The following is a 14,712-nucleotide window of genomic DNA, read 5'->3' on the forward strand; positions in this document are numbered from 1 at the left end:
AAAAGTGGGCAGAGGATATGAACAGACATTTTCAAAGGTAGATATACAGATGGCCAACAGGCACGTGAAAAGACGCTCAACATCACTAATTGTTAGGGAAATACAAATCAAAACTACAATGAGATATCTCCTTACACCAGTCAGAATGGCTGTAATTGCCAAGACCAAAAACAACAAATGTTGGACAGGATGTAGAGAAAAGGGAACCCTCATCCACTGCTGGCGGGAATGCAAACTGGTGCAGCCACTATGCAAGACAGTATGGAGATTCCTCAAAAAACTAAAAATAGAACTACCATGTGACCCAGCTATGCCACTACTGGGTATCTACCCAAACAACTTGAAATCAACAATCCAAAGTAACATATGCACCCTTGTGTTCATTGCAGCGCTATGCACAATAGCCAAACATGGAAACAATCCAAGTACGCAACGACCAATGACTGGATAAAGAAGATGTGGTACATATATACAATGGAATACTACTAAGCCATAAAAAGACAAAATCTTCCCATTTGCAACAACATGGATGGACCTGCAGGGTATTATTTGCTAAGCGAAATAAGCCAGACTAAGAAAGACAAACACCATATGATTTCACTTATATGCAGAACATAAACAAACACATGGACAAAGAAAATAGTTCAGTGGTTACCAGGGGAAGGGGGCTGGAGGGTGGGCACGAGATGAAGGGAAGCACTTATGTGGTGACAGACAAGAAATAATGTACAACTGAAATTTCACAATGATGCAAACTATTATGAATCTCAATTTAAAAAAAAAAATATTTGGAAGATTTTTCCTTGAGAATTTATCTCAGCACAATTTTGGATATTGTTAGAGTTGGGGTATATTTGTCTTTTAGGAATGGATTTGGTCTTTGGAGGCAGCCAAACATTAAGCTGATATCAATTTGATTAATAAATGGATGTTCAGATTCAGTAATGCTGTTTTTTGTTCAAAAAAGAAGTGTGTGAATGTACCTGTGTGTGTATGTACGCTCTGAAGCTCACGAAATGAAAATGAAAGACATTTTACCATTCTCAACTGGAACAATGGTATGTTATACTTTAGACTCTGGATATGTTTTTACTGAAATTAGTTAATTTTCTAAACTAGCATGAGAAAAAAATCTCAAACTTTATTTAAAACACATGGAGAAAACCAGGTTCCAAAATGTACACTAGTTCATAAGGCAACAGATAATTTAATACCTTTTCTGTCCTTTTTATTATTTTTTTAAACTTTTACCCTTCAAATTATGGCACATTTCTAGTTAAAACATTTACAGGAAAACTGATACAGATTGACATAGGAAAGGTGTAAATGAACGATGTGGTCTGGAGACTCACTGTTTTGAGTTCTGTAATCGTTGTCCATCAGCTGCCTGAGAAGTGGACTCACGTGTGTGAGCACCTCTTCTCTTGTTTTCTGTACTTCTGTTCCTGAGGCTCACAAGAGGGCTTTCTCCTATACTCCTTCCTGTGCCCATTCAGAATACATAAGTATTTGTCTTAAGAAGTCAATCTTACATGTGAAAAAATGATTTTCCAAAATCATAAATGAGAAGTAAATTATTAACTAAATTAAAGATGATTTAGAGAAACCTTATACACATATATTTACTGTGTATTTAGAACTGAATTTTGAGTATGGGAGAGGAAAGGAAAATTAGAGATTTTTTTTAAAAGTGGTCTTGAAGTAGAAAACTACCTTGCTGAATTTAGTATAAAATCAGGTTCATGCTGTGATACAGTAAAATTTAGTAGCTGGTAATTCCTACTTTCCCATTATACCTTCAATACTGTATAGAAATTTCAGCCCCTATAGCCAACTGGAAAATACTGAAGGCCTTAAGTTATTTATTTCATTGTAACATCATCATAAGCCTAGAAAATCAGGAAGAATTCTGTGAGGATGTAAAAACTGGGGCATTAGATTCAGTCTCTAGCAGTATGGTAGACAAGATTCAGTGAACAATTCTCTCACTTATGCCAAGATGAAAACAGTATTTTAAGTCTTTTTAAATGTACCTTTTTTCTGTGAAGAAAACAGGAAGTCATTGGACACCAAAACCAAACTGAGCAGAGGAGATAAATATGCACTCAAGCTGGCCTTCACCCTGGAGGCTTCTGCAAAACACCTGTGAGCTTGAGAGTCATTCTGAGGCCCTGAGAGCATAGGGGGCTGCGCTGGAGCTGGTCCAGGTGGGCAGAAGTCTCAGGAGCATTCATCCTCCCTCACCCACACAAAGCTGGAGCCCAGCGTGGCAGCTGCAGATGGGGCCTGCACCCACACCTATCTCAACTATGGTGCTGGCTGGGGGAGAGGAGCGTCCCACTAAAAATGTGTAACTCCATGCTGATCTGTGCTCCAAATTCACATAAAAAACACAAGCTGAAAATATATCTAAAAGTGATCCCAGATTGGAAGCTTCTAAGCACATGGTAGAAGCAAATGCAGATCCGATCCAGGAAAACTCACATTCAACCTAAGGCTCCAACAATCCCCAAAGGTAAAGTTCCAAGGAAGAGGTCACTGTCACAACAAATTTTAAAAGATCACAACATGCACAAGGAAACAGAGATTTCAAAAATTTGCATTATCAGAAAATAGAAAATATTTTTGGTATCTGTAAAGAAATTAAAGAGGAGATAGCAAATATAAGTACAAAACAAGGAACTATTTTTAAAAAATAAACAAACATTTTGCTAACGACCAAGTCGAATTTCTAGAAATGAAAGATATAGTACAGTAATTGAAATGTAAAACTCAGTGGATAGATGAAGCAGTGGGTTAAGTGACAAGAGAATTGGTGAACTAGTAAGAGATCTGAAGAGATTATCTAGAATGCAGTTCACACAAAGATGGAAAATGTGAAAATGAGGGATAGCAACATGGAGAAGAGTATGACTGTCTGATCTTAGTTCCAGAAAAAGAGAATAGAGAATGGAGAAGAGGAAATATTTGAAGAAATGAAGACTGAGAATTTTCCAGAATTAGTGAAAAACTTAAATCCCAAGCAAACCGAAAGGAAGTCATACCTAAATACATCAAACTGAAATTGCAGAAAACCAAAGAAAAGGAAAAAATCTTAAAAACAGCCAAAGAAAAAGAATTCCCTAAAAAAGCAGAAATTAGACGTAAAAGCAGCAATGAAAGCCAGAAAGCCAAAGAGTAATATTTTCAAGGACCTGAGAGAAAGTAACTCTCAACCTAGAATTGTATATGCAGAAAAACTCTGTCTTAAGAATGAAAATGAAGATAATTTCAGACAAAACTAAGACTTTACTACCAACAGAGCCTTATGAGAAACATAACATGCTTTGCTACAGAGAGTTTCTGTACCATCAATTAGCTCTTATGCGATGGTAAATAGGGAATTGTGTGAGTGCCAGATGGAATTTGCATTTTTGTACATAATTTTTCCTGTCACCTTAGTATTTTTCATCATCAAGCAATAGCAAGTGAATACAAAGTGAATTGAAAACAAAAATCAGATAGATGTTTTCTTACAATTAAAGATAAAGCCTTATCAACTTGAGGACCTTTTAAAAAGCTGAAATCTCTGTGAAAGTGCGTTCTTTTTGGGCAGTTAGTTGCTGGTTTAGGGGCTTCAAAGACTTTTTAAACTTCCCACAATGTTAAGCTATCTAATGAAACCACACGTGGATGAAGAAGCTGACAGTACAGGTGAAGAAGCTGCCAACACTTTTCCCTCAGTTAAAAACAAACAAACCTTTGTTTGATGAATAAGCTACAATCTGCATAAGATTTTGATGGAGCTGCTCTCTATTTAAAGCAAATGCCCTCAAGATTCTACATCTCGGGAAAAAGGAAGTGTGGTTCCAGGGTTTAAGTCTGCAAAGAAGAGACTGACTTTAGATGCGATGTCAGTAGAGATTTAACTGTGCTGATACTGTATTAGAATTGTTACTGTTTTTTAGTGCTTTGGTCACAAGTTTTGAGTTTTGAGTTTTGGGTCGTCTGCTCCAACTCTGTTTTTCCCATAAGTCTTTTTGTTTTCAGTGTCTGATTTTGTAGAACACAAGGTTTTTGAAACAGGGAAACATATTTTGCATTCTAACAGAAATGCCTCTACTAAAGCAAATACTTCAGGTAACCAGATGATTGTCCCAGAGGAAAGGTTTGAGGTGCCACAATGAATGATGGCCCCCCAAAAAGGTAAGTATCTGAGTAATTCTAAACAAACGTCAACATAGAAGAGAAACAATGCTAATGTTTAATTCAAGGCAGAGCTAAAATAGGGGAGTGTGGTTGTTCAAGTATTCTCATGCTCCTGTGAAGAGGTTAAAGATAGTGATTGTTTCTCTTTTTATTAACTACTGATATATTTATAGTAAAATTAAAAAGAATAATAAGGGAATGGTAAAAAGAAAAAAAGTTCAAGGTAGTAGTTGTAGCAGTGTGGAAGGCGATGGGGGATGGGATTAAGAGGAACACAGAGGTGCCTTCAAGGCACTGGTAGTATCCTATTTCTTCAGATGGTTGGTAATTACCCAGTTGTTCATATCACTGGTGTTCTTCAAAACTTACACATGGTTGTAAATATTTGTATGTGTATTCAGTATTTATTTTTAAAAACTTTTAGATTATATCAAAACCGACATATGACAACTTATTGATAGAAGTTTTCCTGGTTTATTTCAGTTACCATCCTTGTTCTTCTGTGGGCTGTAGTGTGGTCAATTACTGGCAGTGAATGTCTTCCTGGAGGAAACCTATTTGGAATTATAATCCTGTTCTATTGTGCCATCTTTGGAGGGAAACTTTTGGGGCTCATTAAGTTACCTACGTTGCCTCCACTACCTCCTCTTCTTGGTAAGTACCAAACACTTCCTGTGTCCTTCAGAGTAAATCATATTTTTAAAATAGTAGTTTGGGAAATAAAGGAATAAACTATTTCTGTATTTGCTGTGCTGGCCCTTAAAGCTGATTGTTAAATTGTGATGAGTTTTATGAGCCAGTTGGTAAACAGCAATTTGAAAATTAAATTATATATACTTACAATTAAATAACTTGCATTAAACACAAGAGCAATACTCAAAACCAATCACTTCTTAATTATTTTACTACATTTTCCTCTTATCTCTCCTCTTGAGATTATGGAAATACTATATCACGGTGTGTCACTGCCCATCTGTTCCCAGCTCCACGTTCAATGACGTCAGGTTGGTAGGTTAACATCAGCCCTGGTAGAAGTATCTGTAATACAGAAATCAGCAAATGCTGCAGCCCAGGGCTTAATATGTTGTCAGTCACTCACATCATTGACAAACGAGTGAAGTTCCAACATGTATTACAAAACTATTCTTCCAGAGGCCATGAGAACTGTGCAGATACGACACGTAAAAATTAGTCTTAAAACTAGGTATTATATCTTTAATGTTTCTTTTAAAAATTCCATATTACAAAATTTCAGTGTACTACTTTCAGTATACCACAAAAGACATTTTGTGTCCCTTTCTCACAGATTTATAAATCATTAAGTTTTATTTAAAAACCATGTACCTTTTACACATGCATATTTGCACACATCTCCTTTTTTTATTTCAAAAGATTGGCCCTCGGCTAACATCTGTTGCCAATCTTCTTTTTTTTTTTATTTCTTCTTCTCCTCAAGGCCCCCCAGTACATAGTTGTATATTCCAGTTGTCGGTTCTTCCAGTTCCTCTATGTGGGACACCACCTCAGCATGGCCTGATGAGCGGTGCTAGGTCAGTGCACAGGATGCGAACCAGTGAGACCCTGGGCTGCCAAAGCAGAGTGCATGAACTTAACCACTCAGCCACAGGGCCAGACCCCCCCACACACACACATTTCCTAAGTAAAAATTTTTTTCTATTAGTGAGGACCTCAGGATTGGTTAACATAGACCAAAATTATTTTCTTGTGAATTTGTGGTGAGCAATTGAAACTAAATGTAAAAAGAAGTAGAATTATTTACATCTTACTCTACACTGTTTCTCAATATATTTTTCAATTTAGGTAAAATTCAAGTTATTTCACTTAATTCATATTGTTTATCATGGGTGCTTTTTGTTAAAGTTTTTAATTGAATTATTATGACAATGGGTTGTTTCTAGGCCAGCCCGGTGGTGTAGTGGTTGAGTTCCGTGCACTCTGCTTCAGTGGCCCAGGTTCGTGGGTTCCGGTCCTGGCTGTGGACTACACCCTTGTCAGCTATGCTGTGGTGGCGTCCCACATACAAAATAGGGGAAGCTTGGCACAGATGTTAGCTCAGGGCAAATCTTCCTCACCAAAAAACAAAAGGGGGGCTGTTTCTAAATATGCCTGTGTGCTATGATAAAGGGTTGGCAAACCATCTCTTCTTGTAAATAAGATCTTATTGGAGCACACTCATGCTCATTCATTTACATATTGTCTGTGGCTGCTTTTATACTACAGTGGCAGGGCTGAGAACTTATAACAGACACCATGTGGCCCACAAAGCCTGCAGTGTTTCTTGTATGGCCCTTTACAGAAAATGTTTACTAACCCCTGCATCTAAGTCAGAGCTTCTCACACTTTATTATCCAGAGAATGACCTTGGATCTTGTTAAAATGCAGACTCTAATTCAGTAGGTCTGGGGTGAGGCCTGAGATTCTGCCTTTCTAATAAGCTCAAAGACCACACTTTCCACAGAAAAATCATAAGTTTTCAAACCTGGCTGCACGTAGGAATCATCTGGGAAATTTTTTAAAAAGCTGATGCCTGGGACCCACCCCAGAGATTCTGAACTAATTGAATGGAGTAGCCCTGGGTATCAGAATTTTTAAAAGCTCCCCAGGTGATTCTAATATGCAACCTAAGTTGAGGACTACTGTTCTAGACGCCATGAAAAGGCCCTTTACACCTCATCCTTCTCTTTTCCACTCCATGCCTGTTATTGCAACAAGCAAAATACACATGTTGCAAAATGATAAATCCTTGGGCTTTGTGATTACATGAAATCTCCTGAGGTCACTGAAATCATTCTTAAAAGTCACGTACGTAATGTGTCTTACCATCCCTTTCTATAGTGGTACGCTTGTGACAGAAGTTTACTGGCTCTTAGCGTATTAGGGCCAGTATCTAAAACTGAAACATTATCTGAATCCATAAAGAAGACTTGTTAAGGCAGACATGTGTGGTGATTGCCTATTCCATATTTTTAAAAATTCATTGAAATAATTGCCAGAGATGGAGGATGAAGGAGCATTTTTTATTCCAAAAATGAATGTGAAAACAACTTTCCTAGGACATTGTTTCCTTTGCTGATGGTCTGGGTTGCTGGAAATTTTTTTCAATAATGATTTGCTTCAAAATAACTTGAGAGTAGATGAAATAAGATTGGCCATGTATTGATAATTTTTGCATGTTTTAAAAAATTTCCGTAATAGAAATTAAGGAGGAAAGAAGAATACTCCTTATCAAAGAAGGTATTCTTTTCTCCACACCCAAGGGAAAGGCCCCCCCCAGGGGCTCAGAGGCCAGAGGGGGCGCCTTCCTAATCACAGTCAGGTGGCCACATCAACGGAGGCCATCGGCAAACAGAACTGTCTCAGGGAAATTGTTTGTACATTCATCTCAGAAATGAAAAATGCTCCTTCATCCCCTCCAAAACTCCAAAAGAAACTCCTACATATTTGTGAGTTCTTATTAGACTATTATTCCTTTTGATTTCAGGTAGTTGTATGCTATAATCAATTTAGGGCTGGTTTAGATTCACATTTTAAGTTTCAGTAAAGAACTGTTGACAAATTAATGAAATGTAAGGTTAGTGCAGCATTTTTGGCTGGTAATTCATTAATATCTATAAAAATGATATACACTGTACCCTGGAGCCTAACATTTCCACTGCTAAGAATTATCCTATGGATATACTTGCACAAACCTACAAATATGTAAGCTCTATGTGGACAAGGCCCATGTTGGTGTAGCTCGCCTCTGCATTACCAGGGTAGAGTAAGGGTCTGGCATGCAGTTAATAAATACTGTGCTCATTTCAGCACTGTTTGTAATGAAAAGTCTGGAAAGTTCCTTCAAGTCCCTTACTTAGTCCAAAAATTATGGTACTTCCACACAACGAGAAACTATTCCAACTATTAAAAAAAACAAGGCAAATATATATGTGCATCATTGGGAATATGTCCACGATATATTGTTAAGTGGAAAAGAAACAGATTATACAATGGTATTTAAACATGCTCTCATTTGTGTCCAGTGCAAAAGAGCACACGTACACACACACAGAGAAGCATGCTTTAATAGGTAGAGAAACTTTCTGGAAGGGCACAGAAAACTCTGGACAGTGGAAACCTTTGGGGAATGAAGCTGGAAAGTTGCACTTGGGGTAGGACATGTACTGGTCACTTTACATTGTCTGTCATGGTTTAATTTTATCATGAGCAAATATATTATTATTCTTTTAAAAACAGCTATTGTAGGCTGGTTCTTACTTTCAAAAATTCTAGAAAGATCATGACTGCAGAATTCATAACTTCTTCTAGATTAAATGGCAGCAATGAGAAATGCCTGGAAGAGATGCTTCCTTGCCTAATGGTGTCTGGAACAAGTCACAAAAAGCTATACTTGTAATTCATCTCTATTCTCATAGCTTACATATAAAACAACCCAAAGTTAGTAAATTTATTTAGTCCTTTGAAGTGTGGTCCATATAAGGACGTGGTAAGAAAAGAGTCCTGCTGGAGAAGAACGGAGTGTGGACGGCTTGCAGTCTCTGAGGAGAAATCCTTCCCCTATCTGGGCATGTGGTATCAGGGAGGGCAGGATTCTCTGACAAACTACCCGGCTTCCTCAGGCACACTCAACTACTTGCAGTTCCCAGAATGTGTCACACTTTCCCTTCATACCTTGGAAGAAACTGTTATTTCTCCCAGAAACTTCTCAACTTCTCCAGCCCCTTCTTCATTCCCCTTCCCCTTCTTTGGCCCCTGCTGACTCACCCTTCCTTGTCTCAGCTTGTATAAGGCCTCCTCATGCTTCCATAAAATTGAGGTTGCCCCCATAGACTGAAAGCTTGTTGAGGGATAGTACTGAGCCTTTGTTCATTGCAATATCTCTAATACCTACTATAGTGTCGAAAGTACCGAAGGCATTTGATAAATGTTGAATGGCTGAAGGAAAGAAGAGCCACCAGCTGACATGACAGAACAATGTCTATTTCATGATAACTCACTTCTAAGCCTTTGCAAAGCAGGTTATATGTTTTTTATTAAATTATCTGGTTTGAAAATAGGTAAAATAGAGCCCATATAGGTATTGATATTTCAAGTAATCTGGCATGGTAAATAATTTTAGAATCTTTCTGCTGTTTGCATACAAAGAGATGACTGAATTGGGCCTTGTATTAAAACATTTTATATTCAGAATTTGATCATACTTTCTACCCAAATACTACATCCTGTTTCTCTCTTTCAGGTTCAATTATTAATGAATTATTAATTATTCTAATCTTTCATTTTTATCTGCATATTAAAGCCTTTTCTTAGCTCCTGTAATTTTTTTTTCATTAAAAGTTTGACATAATTTCATCTAAGGACTAAGCATAAAAGAAGTGGTTCCTGGGATTATAATCCTGGGATAGTCTCTTCTACATCTAAAGTACTGAAAATATTTTCTGTATTTGAAAACTAAAGATTTGTTTGATTTCTCCATCCCAGGCATGCTGCTTGCTGGGTTTCTCATCAGAAATATCCCTGTCATCAATGATAACGTACAGATCAAGCAGAAGTGGTCTTCCGCTTTGAGAAGTATAGCACTATCTGTCATATTGGTTTGTGCTGGCCTTGGGCTTGATCCACAGGTATTGAAGTATAAATTTCTAATTATTGACTTGGAATTTTGTTCTTCCAATATTGCAAGTATTTAGAATGACTGAGCTTTAGGAAATGGATGTGGACACTTTGCACAGCATTCAGAACGACAGAATGAAATTTATTTCATACAGGACTGTCCCCAAAAGATGTTCCCATACTCTCTCTTGGAGAAAGGTGGAGTTACTGTCTATCTAGGGACAGCACCAAGAATAAAGGCTCCCCTTTTCTCTGACAGAGATACAGGCCGTAGTTATAAATAAGGGTTGTGAGAGAGAAGACATCATATTTTTGGTGTGGAAAGCCCTATACGAGTGTTTAGGACTAACTATGCTGGCTCAGAAAACTGCCTAGCATACAGAATGAGTCTCAAAGTGTGCTTTTTTCGTGTTTGCTTTTGAAAGCAGGAATGAATGTTCTTGAGGATTGCCTTTACATCAGGTTCATTCTGGGGCCACAAATTATACATATGGCCAACACCGAGACGGTTAGATCAGCTAGTGTGGAGGTTATGAGCACAGACTCTGAAAGCAGCCTGGCCGAGCTCAAACCAAGCTCCACCACTCACTAATTTCATGATCTTGGAGAACAGCTTTAACTTGTGCCTTTTTGGATGAGAAAATCTAAACAATGATGATAATATTATCCCCTGTGTCATAGGTTGCTATGAGGACTAATAAGCCAACTCTAAAACACTTAGAACACTGAAATGTTTGTTAAATAAAACTCATTACCTGGAAAATTCATGATGGATGATCCAGACAGTCTGAACACTGAAGAAAAAGCATTTAATGTCATTCTCTCTGTGTGTCTTTAGAGGGTTATTTCGTATGTCTATTTTTATATTTCAGGCCCTGAGGAAGCTGAAGGGTGTCTGTGTAAGATTAGCCATGGGTCCCTGTCTTGTGGAGGCATGCTCATCTGCTCTTCTTGCCCACTTCCTAATGGGTTTGCCGTGGCAATGGGGATTTATACTGGGGTAATGATTTTTCTTTGTCGTATGAAAATACACACGGACATTTAGGACTTTCTCTGACGCTATACAAGTGAATGCATAATATTTTCGTAAGGACATCAGAAAATACAATACAGATATTCCAGCATAATATTATGACTATTAATATACCAGCATATAAACATTATAACTTCAAAATATAGTGTATGTCTTTGTAGGTGCTAACTTTGACAGTTTTATAATAATTTAAACTATTGAGGAAGTAATAGACTTTTATTATGCCTGATTCCATGCCAGTGAGAGATGCCAGATCTCTCCTCAAAGTCCATACAAAGGATAACGAATGCTCAACGGTGATCCACACCTAGCACAGGCCTCCTCCTCCTTTCACCAGGCTCTTATGATTATCTGTTCTGCTGTATTTTCCTCCTGCTGTTAGTTCTTTCTTCTTCTTCTTCTTCTTCTTCTTTTTTTTTTTGGTGAGGAAGATTGGCCCTGAGCTAACATCTGTTCCCAAGCTTCCTCTTTTCTTTTTTTTTCTCCCCAAAGGCCCAGTATATAGTTGTATATCCTAGTTGTAAATCCTTCTAGTTCTTCTATGTGGGATGCCACCACAGCATGGCTTGATGAGCAGTATATAGGTCCACACCAGGATCTGAACCAGCAAACTCTGGGCCGCCGAAGCAGAGCACATGAACTTAACCACTATGCCACTGGGACAGCCCCCGGTTCCTACTTCTAAGATTTAAGAGCCATAAGAAGTAAATAAATATGAAAGTACTTGGTAAGAATTTGGTGTTGGGGCCAGCCCCACGGCTCATGTTGAGGTGGCATTGGCGTCCCATATAGCACAGCCTGAGGCACTCACAACTACAGTCTACAACTATGTACTGGGGGGCTTTGGGGAGAAAAAAGAAAAGATTGGCAACAGATGTTAGCACAGGTGCCAATCTTTAAAAAAAATAATAATAATTTGGTGCTGATAAGTAGGCAAGAAGTAAGAACTACTTACTTCTCACGGTTAACACTCTCGAGCTATACTGCCTAGATTCAAATCTCGGCTCTGACTTTCCAGTATGTGATCTTCGGCAAATTACCTAATCTCTTTGTGCCTCCATTTCCTCATTTGCAAAACAAAGATAATGATTGTAGCTACCTCATAGGGTGGTTGTGAGGATTAAATTAGTTAATATATGTGAAGTGCTTAAAATGGTGTTAGGTACATAGTGAGCTTCATAAATGCTTTCTGCTATCCTACTGCTGCCGTTATCAGTGTCACTGTTACTGTCACTATGGCCTTCCTCTTCTAATCTGTTGTCTGATTTTTACATGCCAGGTCCTGATAGAAGGCCTCGCATCACTGGATTCCAATCCAAAAAGTCCATGGCCGTGTTTTTCAAACCTCATGCCGTGGATGTTTTGTTTAGATAGAAGGCAGATTCCTGGGGCCTCACCCCATTAGGTCTCCCAGACCAGCCGTAAATACAGATTTCAGACAGGCTGCGTAGTCCCAACGCAAGTTGTCCATGGCCACGCTCAGAAGAAGTGTTCTGTAGAACTTGTAGCTGTGCGTGTGTTTCTGTTTGGGACCTCACTGCCTTTGAAAGACTGTAATTGTCTAAAGTGTAACCTCTGAAAGAGTGGAGGTTATTATAATTTCACTAATAATAGTAATAATGAAGAAGATGCTATCATAAATATTTAAAGTGCTGCCTGCTTAGTTTTGTCTTAGGTGCTGTGTCTCCAGCTGTGGTGGTGCCTTCAATGCTCCTTTTGCAGGAAGGGGGCTATGGTGTTGAAAAAGGTGTCCCGACCTTACTCATGGCTGCTGGCAGCTTTGATGACATTCTGGCCACCACTGGCTTCAACACGTGCTTGGGCATGGCCTTTTCCACAGGTAAACTGATCAGTTCATGTGTGCTGTTCTCTTATGCTCTAGCGACATAGATATGATGTTGTGAGTGTGGCATATTTCCTTGATAATTGATTAAGGCAAATTAAAATAGAAAAAGCAACTCCAAGAGTTAGTTCTATACCTAAGGAGAAACCAGTGGCTTCTTGTCTTTACTCCCTTCACCCTCTAAATATAAAATGCTCAAGTACTGTGGTAGGTGCGTGAGGGGGCTTCAAAAGAGCAAAGTCGAAAGAAGGAGAACAGCTTCTGCATGCAGCCACCCGGGAGGGTCAGCCTTCGAGACTGCGCACAGAGGGTGAGCAGGTGTTTCAGTGAGCACAAAGGACAAAGTAGTCCAAGTGGGAGGGACAGTTTCTGTTCTCTCGTCTTTAACATTTTAGGGGAAATAATTATTTTAATGTGTATCTTATTAATACTTAATAACTGTCTGATACAGACATATTTTGTTTTAAGTAGTAATAAAACAGGAACTTAAGGCATTTTTTCCCTACTGTTATTCAACACCTTTATTATCCTTTGGGACAGCACACATTTAAGTTCACTTTTTAATCTGTTTCCAAGACTGGAAGATAAGATTTGCAATTTCATATTATTGACAAAATGTAATTGTGGGCTAAGTTTAGCTTCAGATTATTTAGTGGGAACACACCTTAGAAAGTCTTGTGTTCTCAGTCTCTCTGCCCCATGGTTATCCTCCCATTTTATGACTATATTTGACGTATGCCAATTACCTAGTACTTCACCTCTTCCCACACCCTGAAGTTGCCTTACGTCTAGTCCCCACCGTGTATCACTGGTGAATTAATCTTCTCAAAGCATTGTTTTGATAGTCTTACTTTCTTGTTCAAGCACCAGCAAGGATTCTCTATTACCAATTAGGTCGAATCTACACCCTTGTCTCTATTTTAACTCTACTGTACCTGTCCAATCATACATTCTCCCTGCTTCCTGGTATACACCTTTAAAACAATAGTTCTCAGCCTCAGCTGCACACTATAATTACCTGGGAACTTTTTAAAAATACTCATATGTGGGCCCTACCTTAGGCCACTTAAATCATAATCTTTGGGAATGGAAACCACAGCTTTAGAGCAACAGAGTTTGCATTAAAATCACACAGGAGCAGGGTAGGGAGGGCCGTGGGGAGCGGCTGCTGGGGTTTTCATAATCTGAGGGGTGGGGGTGGGGGTGGGGCTAGCCTGAAGAACCTTCCTACTTGACAATACTCTGTACCCTCTGCCCTGCCCTACTAAATGCAGTCTTTAGACCATCTGGATAGGAGCTACCTGGAGCCTCTTTAAAATGTGGATCCCAGGCCCGGCCAGACTTACTGCATCAGAATTTTCAGAGGTGGGGCCCAAGAAGTCTTTTTTTCTTTTAAACAATCTTACTATACGGGAGACTGAAAGTGGTTAGTTACTTTCTACACATTTATAGTAAATTATTTACTGTAATATCTTGCAACGTATACTATTATCACAGATAAATGTTTTTGACAGTCACACTATTACCTAATAGAGAGCTGTCCTAGCTAAATAAAACTACTACAGAGGTAATCATTTTTTTAAATACAAGAGATAATTGAAACTGTAGGGGAGGAAAAACCGTTTCCCACACCAGGTTCGTTGACTGGGGCCCTGTAATCAGACTGACAAGAGACAGACTAACAAGAGAAAAACAGTTTATTAACGTGTGCATTGTGCTTACACAAGACCTCAAAGATGAGTAAGTCAAAGGAGCGGTCAGAATTTGGGCTTGTTCAGCATTTTAGCAAAGAACAATAATTATGTGGAGAAGCACAAGATAAAGGAGCTTTGAGCTTCTAGAGGCAGCAAATTGTGGGAAAAGAAACATATGGGGACCTAACGGTAGATAAGGGCTTGTTTTAGCAAAGTTTGTGATGTGAATTCCTCTGGTGCTGTCTTGGGGCTGATAAGGGCCCATAAGTGTCCCAAGTTGTCTCAGTGATTAACTTCTGTCCTTCCTGGTAAAAAGGAGAGGG

General features: G+C 38.7%; 1 protein-coding gene across 1 annotated transcript in view; it reads left to right on the top strand.

Moving 5' to 3' along the window:
• Window positions 1-14,712, top strand: part of LOC139044367 (sodium/hydrogen exchanger 9B2-like) — a 54,605-nt gene that overhangs the window by 20,405 nt on the left and 19,488 nt on the right. Inside the window, exons 2-5 of the mRNA XM_070503831.1 lie at window positions 4,672-4,842; window positions 9,688-9,830; window positions 10,692-10,819; window positions 12,517-12,692. Coding sequence (XP_070359932.1) covers window positions 9,690-9,830; window positions 10,692-10,819; window positions 12,517-12,692 — 445 coding nt within the window. The 5' untranslated portion in view covers window positions 4,672-4,842; window positions 9,688-9,689. The remainder of the gene's footprint in view (window positions 1-4,671; window positions 4,843-9,687; window positions 9,831-10,691; window positions 10,820-12,516; window positions 12,693-14,712) is intronic.

The sequence above is a fragment of the Equus asinus genome, unplaced genomic scaffold, assembly GCF_041296235.1.
Source record: "Equus asinus isolate D_3611 breed Donkey unplaced genomic scaffold, EquAss-T2T_v2 contig_803, whole genome shotgun sequence".
NCBI lineage: Eukaryota > Metazoa > Chordata > Mammalia > Perissodactyla > Equidae > Equus > Equus asinus.